At 42.8% G+C, this 9,867-nt stretch overlaps 1 protein-coding gene across 1 annotated transcript in view; it reads right to left on the reverse strand.

Moving 5' to 3' along the window:
• Nucleotides 1–1,066: 1,066 nt before the first annotated feature.
• The window catches only part of LOC108671123 (FERM, ARHGEF and pleckstrin domain-containing protein 1-like), a gene marked incomplete at its 3' end in the record, with an annotated part of 14,806 nt that continues 6,005 nt past the window's right edge, over nucleotides 1,067–9,867 (reverse strand). Inside the window, 6 exon segments of the mRNA XM_018158600.2 lie at nucleotides 1,067–1,141; nucleotides 1,339–1,534; nucleotides 5,413–5,482; nucleotides 5,787–5,874; nucleotides 6,496–6,619; nucleotides 7,268–7,454. Of these exon segments, the coding sequence (XP_018014089.2) occupies nucleotides 1,067–1,141; nucleotides 1,339–1,534; nucleotides 5,413–5,482; nucleotides 5,787–5,874; nucleotides 6,496–6,619; nucleotides 7,268–7,454 (740 nt within the window).

A 9,867-nucleotide genomic window follows, 5' to 3' on the forward strand; every position in this document is an offset into this window, starting at 1 on the left:
GTGACAAGAGTGTTATGTGACAAGAGTGTTATGTGACAAGAGCGTTGCGTGACAAGAGTGTTATGTGACAAGAGTGTTGTGACAATAGTGTTATGTGACAAGAGTGTTATGTGACAAGAGTGTTATGTGACAAGAGCGTTGCGTGACAAGAGTGTTATGTGACAAGAGTGTTGCGTAACAAGAGTGTTATGTGACAAGAGTGTTACGTGAGTTGCACGAGTGTTATGCAGGCTACACAAGTGTTCTATTGGAGTATCACAACTGATATAAATGCTGCAAAATTACTATACAGGCTACACAATAGTAATACAGTGTACGCGAGTATTGTTATACAGCTTACACAAGTGCAATACAAGTAGCGGGAGTGTTATGCCAGCGTTGAAGTATTTGTGTATTCCGTGACAATGATTACTGAAGATTCGGCGTCGATCGATCAACATTTGACGTCGATTAATGCAGATTCGCTAAAACTACTTAAGATTCGACTTCGATAGATGCAGATTATTCGATTCAACAAATTATCAGGTGCAGAAACTTCGACGATCTTCCCTGAATTGGCATAGAAAGTGCCTCAATAATCGTCGTTGCGCCCCGCGACATTGCCCTCTCCGTTGCCCACTCCAAATGGGGGTTTGTCTATGTCGATCGAGCAAGAATTTGCATTAATTTCTTCATCGATCCGCCTTAATCTTCATCGATCGATCAAGACCTGATTGACTGGGAATGGAATAGAAAGTTAAAGAGAAAGAGGAATGGAAAGCTATGGAGGAAATAGAATAGAAAGATAAAAATAAAGAGGAATGGAAAGTTAAAGAGGAAATAGATTAGAAAGTTAAAAACAAGAGGAACGAAACGTTAAAGAGAAAGAGGAATGGGAAGCTAAGGAGGAAATAGAATATAAAGCTAAAAAGAAATGAAAAGTTAAGAAGTAAAGTGAGCGGGGAAAGTACAAGATGAAGAGGAATGGAAAGTCAAGGAGTAAAGTGGGCGGTAAAGTAGAAGATGAAGAGGAATGGCAAGTTAAGGAGTAAAGTGAGCGGGAAAGTAAAAGGTGAAGTGAATGTACCTCTGGAATGGCTGGCGCTTGACGTAGTTCTCCCTGACGTAGTCCTGCACCTGCTTCTGGGTCCGCCCGCTGTACCTGCAAGACCAGTACCATTACGGGGGTACCGTGGTGACGAGGGTACCACGGCAACGGTACCACGGTAACGGGGATACCACGGCAACAAGGGTACCACGGCAACAAGGTCACAATCAAGTGAAGAATAAAATGTATCAGCTTTTCTCTTAAATTATTGGGAGTTTTAGGGTGAAGTGAGCCGCTGGTTCTCTCCCCACCTGAAGGAGCCCCTGGTTCTCTCCCCACCTGAAGGACGAGCCCCTGGTTCTCTCCCCACCTGCAGGAGCCCCTGGTTCTCTCCCCACCTGAAGGAGCCCCTGGTTCTCTCCCCCACCTGAAGGAGCCCCTGGTTCTCTCCCCACCTGAAGGAGCCCCTGGTTCTCTCCCCACCTGAAGGCTGTCTCTTATACACATCTAGATGTGTATAAGAGACAGCGTTAGCACTCATCAGGACACAAAGACAACGGTCGTCTTTGGCTGTTATAACAGCCCTGCCCGTTAGCACTCATCAGGACACAAAGACAGCGGTCGTCTTTGTCTGTTATAACAGCCCTGCCCGTTAGCACTCATCAGGACACAAAGACAACGGTCGTCTTTGGCTGTTATAACAGCCCTGCCCGTTAGCACTCATCAGGACACAAAGACAACGGTCGTCTTTGGCTGTTATAACAGCCCTGCCCGATAGCACTCATCAGGGCACAAAGACAACGGTCGTCTTTATCTTTTATAACAGCCATCATGACATAACAGCGACATTAATCTCTAGCTGTTGTAACAGCAAATCAAGTATTAAATAAAAGCTAACCGAGGGAAGCAGGCAACCCTCGCTAGCAAGAGTGAGGGAAGAGAGTAACGCGATCTACTAGAAAGTTCAACGAACTTCTAAGTTCATTATAAGTTAGAGAAAATTATCTGGTGAAATTAATAACATTTCACATATGATGAGAATTTCAAGCACATTTAGCAAGTTAATGAGAAGTTACAAGAAAGTTAGGTAAGCCGAAGGAAAGTGACTAAGTTACAAGAAAGTTAGGTAAGTTAAAGGAAAGTGACTAAGTTACAAGAAAGTTAGGCAAGTTAAAGGAAAGTGAATAAGTTACAATAAACTTCGGTAAGGTAAAGGAAAGTGACCAAGTTATAAGGGAAATAAGTATTTAGCAACAAAGTTAGACCAGTTAATATGCTGTAGAAAAAGCTACCTTACTAGAATGTTAACAAATTGAAGAAAAATTACAAGTTACGGGAAAGTAACTAGGTTACAAAGAAGTAAGGCAACATACAAGAAAGAAAGTCACATAGAAACTGGGAACTATTTAAGTTATAGGAAAGTAACAAAGTTAAAGAAAAGTTAGTAAATTATATAGGAAAGTTACCAAGTTACAGAAAACAAAGTATACAGGAGAGTTACAAAGTTAAAAGAAGAAACTAAGTTACAGACGAGTTACAAAGCTGAAAAAAGTAATTAAGTTACAGACGAGTTTCAAAGCTAAAAAAGTAACTAAGGTATGGGAAAGTTACAGCAAAGTTACAGTAAAGTTACAGGAAAGTTTCAGGACAATTACAGGAAAGTTACAGGAAAGCTACAGTAAAGTTACAAGAAAGTTTCAGGGCAATTGCAGGAAAGTTACAGGAAAGTTACAGGAAAGCTACAGTAAAGTTACAGTAAAGTTACAGTAAAGTTACAGGAAAGTTACAGCAAAGTTACAGTAAAGTTACAGGAAAGTTACAGCAAAGTTACAGGAAAGTTACGGGAAACCTACAGGAAAGTTACAGGAAAGCTACAGTTACAGCAAAGTTACAGGAAAGTTACAGGAAAGTTACAGTAAAGTTACAGAAAAGTCAAAGTAAAGTTACCGGAAATTTACAGGAAAGTTACAGGAAAGTTACAGGAAAGTAACAGTAAAGTTACAGGAAAGTTACAGTAAAGCTACAGTGAAGTTACAGTAAAGTTACAGTAAAGTTGCAGTAAAGTTACAGTAAAGTTACACGAAAGTTACAGGAAAGTTACAGTAAAGTTACAGTAAAGTTACAGTAAAGTTACAGGAAAGTTACAGGAAAGCACACACCTCAGGCAAGTGCCCCCCATACGCAAGCTGTGGGGGAGACAGGGGGAGGGGGGTTAGCGCCCCACACAAGTGTATGGGTCAAGTCTATTGCAAATTATACATATACACGCGGTATACACTGTATACAAACGAATCAACTCGAATAATACACACATATATCAAATCAACTCATATATACAACACAGAGTATATTAACATGGGCTAGAAACATACAATACAATCATGTACTAGTGACGTATTAGTGATACAAGAGTAACGCACGAGTAATACGTTAGTACAAGTAATGCGTTATTGTACGTAGGTAACAAATTAGTACTATTAAAGTAACGCTCTAGTAATACGTTATAGCTCTAGGAATGCGTTATAATTTGTTGGTAATTAATGCAATAGTCATACATAAGTAAGGCTCTAATAATACGTTATAGCTCAATAATGCGTTATAATTCATTGGTAATTAATGCAATAGTCATACATAAGTAACGCTCTAATAATACGTTATTATACGCAGGTAACGCATTAGTAATGTCTTAGTAACGCACTAGCAACGCGTTATTTAAGATTACCTCGCCCTGTGTTTCCGCATCCGCAGCGCCGCAAAGAGAGAGAAATGAATTACATCGTTAGAAGATATACGGTGTACTGCAGTACATTGTACAGCAGTACATTGTACAGCAGTACATTGTACAGCAGTACATAGTACGGCAGTACATTGTACAGCAGTACATTGTACGGCAGTACATTGTAAGGCAGTACATTGTACAGCAGTACATTGTACAGCAGTACATTGTACAGCAGTACATTGTACGGCAGTACATTGTACGGCAGTACATTGTACGGCAGTAACCCAGTTCATAGTACAGCAGTACCTATAGTAGTATAACAATACATATCGCTAGACGTACCAGTACATAACCGGTTAGTACAGCAGTACAAGGGATTTACAACGGCTTCCACCTTAGCTTTAGTAATATAAATATGCTTTTATTCCAGTCCGCGTGTACAAAATAGAATACGGACAAAGTCGTAAATGAGAGGAATGCTGCACTCACACACCCCTCACATGAGAGGAATGCTGCACTCACACATCCCTCACATAAGAGGAATCACTCACACATCCCTCACATACGAGGAATTACTCACATATCCCTCAGGATGAAGCTTTATGAGGAAGCGCCGAACCTGTTAACCCTCGTGGTCCTGGGGGATATAATATTAACCTGTTAACCCCTCGTGGTCCTGCGGGACGTAATGGTAAATTGACCTGTTAAGGGGAGCGTCTGGCCACTTTTTTTTCTCGGCTGTTTACAGATGGATCACTTTGAAACTTGGTACAACAATGTAAAACCGATTGGAAAATTGGGAAAATGCCAATATAAATCGATATTTTAATTGCGAATCGAATGGTATATCTCCCATTGCTGTAGCTTCAAAACCCTAGAAGGAGATAGGTTTGCCGTGACAATAAGTTAACTTTTCAGGAGAGCGAGACAAAGTCCCGCGCGCATCGCAATAGGCACTCAATATAGCAAGGATACAAAACTAAACGTTACTGGAGCTTGATTCCAGTCAAGGATGGTGGGAGCGACTGCCTGCACACCAAACCGTACGACGTCAAGCGGGTAACTGTGCTGCAACTGAAGACACTATATATAGTGCCCGGCAGCTAATTTCCCCCTATCTTATTTGTTAAAGAACTCCCCCCACCCCCCACCCTTGCGAGATCTGTTGCGAACGCATAAATCAACGCACAGAGATGGGTTTGGTACCGTTGGATAGGCCAGAATGTTAGCTGTAAGCTGAAAATAAAAACTGGAAAAGCCAAAATCCAAAAATTTTGGCCAGACGCTCCCCTTAACCCCGTCGTGGTTCTGGCGGGACATAAGATTAACCTTTTATTGACCTTTTTACAACACTTCTCTTTAACTTTACTTCTTGTTGTTTGTTTGTTTGTCTGCCACAAATCTTGTAATTGAAATTTAACACACTTCTACCTGTCCAATCGATCTGAAATTTTGCACACTTGCATAAAGTTGAAGACAATGCATGAATCAATTGACAGAATAAATAATTGCGAAAAAAAATTTATATAGGTATTAAACAAATTTGAAAATTTTTTTTAATTTTCAAAAATAAAATGAGAAATTCATTGTACATCATTAACATTGGAGACACTGGATTCTTTAGAAGTGTTGTCTTTGAAAAGTAATTTTTAAAAGTATATTTTACGGTTAATTTCCGTGGACTGCTGTAACACGAGCGACCCCATGTGGGTCGCCGCCAGGTTAACATCAACGCCCTGAAGGTCCATAGCAACACCAACCTTTTATTACCGTTAAATTAAACTTTTTACTTGATCTTTAAATAGCATTCTTAACCTTTCATTAACTTTTAAGAGTAATATTTCATATAATACAACAGTAGCTGACCTTGGCTAGGTGCACCTTGATGCCGTACATGTCGCAGCGTCGTGCCAGGTTAACATCAACGCTTTGAAGGTCCATAGCAAATCAACCTTCCATTAACCTTAAATGAAACTTTTTACATGAACCTTTCTTTAACTTTTAAGAGTAATATTTTTATATAATACAGCAGTCGCTGACCTTGGCTAGGTGCACCTTGATGCCGTACATGTCGCAGCGTCGTGCGGTCTCCAGCAGGTTGAGGTCCGCGGCCCCTGGCGTCATGCCGCTGCAGTACAAGGCATAACATTAACCTCAGCCTTCAGGTTAATTTTTACTTTTAATTTTAACATAAATTTAATGTTAATTTATTGGACACAAAGACAGCGGTGGTCTTTGCCTGTTATAACAGCCCTGCCCGTTATAATTATTAATTAATTTAATAATTATTATTTAAAAAAAATAAATAATAATTCATTTATTATTAACTATGAAATACCCGACTAACTTGACGGAAAATTTTACTTATTATTATTGACGTGAATACTTAATGAATATTGAGCAATTTCATTTGCCGATGCAATAAATACTTTCTATAAAACAAAGAACATCGGAGCAAAGAGTAAAACCATTGCCAACCATCGAATTATGATGAGCTACTTAATGATGGTTAGTGATGCCAATTTTTTTATGGTTGGCGATGCCAATTGCAACACTGTGAGGTTATGAGCACCTCAGTGGGGATATGAGCAACACTGTGAGGTTATGAGCAACACTGTGGGGATATGAGCAACACTGTGAGGTTATGAGCAACACTGTGATGTTATGAGCACCTCTGTGAGGTTATGAGCAACACTGTGAGGTTATGAGCAACACTGTGAGGTTATGAGCACCACTGTGAGGTACTCACACGTGTTTCTTGTGGTTGTCCATGATCTTCCTCTCGAGGTGGTCGTCTTGTGAGGGCACGAACTTGTAGAGGGAGAGGTAGCGGTGGTCGGGGTAGTCTTCTTCTACGTAGTCACCGCACTCCGCTGCGCACCAATTGATACGCAGTCTTAATTATGGGCGATTGATACGCAGGCTTAATGATGGGTGATTGATACGCAGTCATAATGATGGGTGGTTGATACGCAGTCTTAGTGATGGGTGATTAAAATGCAGTAATGCTGGTAACGTGATAGATACGTAGCGATACTAATGGATAATTTGATACACAACGAAAGTGGAAGAGTAATGCACTGTGCCGGTGTACTTAATGCACATAATGAGGGGACAAAGTGATTAATGAGCCTTGATTAAGAAGAGATTGTCAGCTTAGGAGATACCTAATTAAAATTTAGAGCCGTCACCGGCCAAGATCTTAGCCCATACAGCGGCGTTTTATGAGGACAGAGCCGTCAGTAAATACGTGGCCATTTATTATTAAAACAGCGCTGCGCCGGCGCTGATTTAGGGACGGACAGGGCCGGGAAAACTGCGCGGCGCCGGCGCTGATTTAGGGACGGACAGGGCCGGGAAAACTGCGCGGCGCTGCGTGAACGAATTGCCCGGCAGAGAGAGAAGATGAAGACTTGGAAAAAAAGGAAGCTGACTTCTTTCTTTATTCTTTAATTATAGTAACAAAATCAGTTATTTGACTACATTACTAGCGCTAGTTTTTATTAACCACACCATCACACCTTGCACAATATAGGACGCTAGCAGGGCGGCGGTGTTGGTGTTGCACACGAGCTGGCCGTGCGCGAGGTCTCGCTTGATCTGCAGGGCGACGAGGTAGCGCGTGTACTCCTCCTCCAGCTGCCCGGGGTCCGGCGTGTAGAACTTCACGCAGAACCTTAGAACTGGCTCCACCTGACTCAGGCATACCTGTGGGGGACAGGGGTCAGAACCTCAGAACTGGCTCCACCTGACTCAGGCATACCTGTGGGGGACAGGGGTCAGAACCTCAGAACTGGCTCCACCTGACTCAGGCATACCTGTGGGGGACAGGGGTCAGAACCTCAGAACTGGCTCCACCTGACTCAGGCATACCTGTGGGGGACAGGGGTCAGAACCTCAGAACTGGCTCCACCTGACTCAGGCATACCTGTGGGGGACAGGGGTCAGAACCTCAGAACTGGCTCCACCTGACTCAGGCATACCTGTGGGGGACAGGGGTCAGAACCTCAGAACTGGCTCCACCTGACTCAGGCATACCTGTGGGGGACAGGGGTCAGAACCTCAGAACTGGCTCCACCTGACTCAGGCATACCTGTGGGGGACAGGGGTCAGAACCTCAGAACTGGCTCCACCTGACTCAGGCATACCTGTGGGGGACAGGGGNAGCAGGAGCAACAGCTGAGTCGCCCTAACGAGACTAGCAGACGACAGCAGACAGGGAGGACGGGTGAGGGTAAGAGAGGGGAAATGGAGGGAAGGAAGATAAAGAGAGGAGACTTGGTGGGAATAGAAAGATGTGGAAAGTGGAGGGGAAAGAGGGGAAGTGGAGGGAAGAAAAAAGAGAGGGGAAGTGGAGGGAGGGAAGAGAAATAAGGAGTAAGTGGAGCGAAGAGAGAGGAAGTGAAGGGAATAGAAAGGGAGGAGGAATAAGTGGAAGGAAGAGAAAGAGGGGGAAAGTGGAGGGAAAATAGGGGAAGTTGAGGGAGGAAAAAGAGAGGGGACCTGGGCGAATAGAAAGATGAGGGAAGTGGAGGGAAGACCAAAAGAGTGAAGCAAGGAAGGCGGAGATTGATGGGTATAAAAAGATTTCTATATATCCATTATCACTTCAAGCGGTGGTCTTAACATCGCTATTTTTATTCATAATAAAAATGATAAAGACTTACGTGCTGTTAATATACCGTATGGGATAAAAACAAACAATAAGTCTAGTTCAGAATAAATAGCCTGCATGATTTATATTGTACAAATTGTGACGCACTTTCTTCCAGAGCAGGCGTAGCATTGATACGAGCAAAACTGGGTCAAGATGACCCACACAAGGGCAGACAGTGCATCGCTATTTGGACAAAGTCCTCTAATTTCTCTGAGTGCAGGTTAGGGAGAGACAGGGCAGACCCAACACGGTGAGATAGACCCGCATATATGGGACTGCAGACCTTACCGTCACAGACCAACTAATGTGGACTGACAGACACCCATATATGCGCTACACACCTACACAACACACGCACTACACGCACACACAACACACGCACACAACACGCACACACTATACCCACACAGCACACACTACACGCACACTATACCCACACAGCACGCACTACACGCACACACAATACCCACACAGCACGCACTACACGCACACTATACCCACATACGCTGCACACCCACACACAATACGCACACACTACACCCACATATACACTGCACACTCACACACAACACACGCACTACACATACACTACACTACACGTACACACACTACATCCACATATACACAGCACACTAACAAGCTCACATTCCTCAACGATGCAAGCAGATTCAAGTACTTGTTTTCATCAAAATATTTTATTCTATTCTATCTAGTTATTTTGAACTGAGGATAGCGCTGGTCTCCGAAACCTTTTCAATGACTTATGAGACATATGAGATGAGTACCTGTTATCTCTTAAATGAATTCATTTTCCTTACCGGTACCCTTTATATTTAATTGAATTCACGAGAATTCAATTCTAAACGAGAATTCTAAAGACAAAAATTGTTTGGTTATTTGATAGTGTTTGGGGTAAATAAATGCGTATAATTGCAACTCTGAGGGAAGAATGGAGAAATTTCTTCTCACCTAACGGAATTTATATTTTCGTGGGGTTTGTTCCAGGGCTCTGCACACCCACGTATGCACTTCACACCAGTAAACAAACTAAACGCACACACACACATATTGTGCACCAATATATGCACTGCACATGCACACAAACGTAAATTATCAAAAATACTTAATAGTTTGTAAATCAGTCAGCTAATCATCGATGGTTTTTTAATCTAAGTCCACAGATCACAGACAAGAAACCGTCTGCTACGAGTACATAAGGATCTCTTTCCGTGGCAGGGCCGAGGCTGTTCAACGTCCTACCTTAAGGGGTCTAAGAGAGGGGGAGTTCACCCTGGAGACCTTCAAGAGACGACTAGACGTGTTCCTGGGCACAATCCCAGATCGACCTCCCCTGCAACACTACCAGCGGCGAGAAGCAAGCAACAGCATCGTGCATCAGGTGGCCCAAATGAGGGCGGATGAACGATAATCAGAGGCGGCGATCCATCGTGGCCTGGGACTGCT

The sequence above is a fragment of the Hyalella azteca genome, unplaced genomic scaffold (genome assembly GCF_000764305.2).
Source record: "Hyalella azteca isolate HAZT.00-mixed unplaced genomic scaffold, Hazt_2.0.2 contig915, whole genome shotgun sequence".
In the NCBI taxonomy this organism is placed as follows: Eukaryota; Metazoa; Arthropoda; class Malacostraca; order Amphipoda; family Hyalellidae; genus Hyalella; species Hyalella azteca.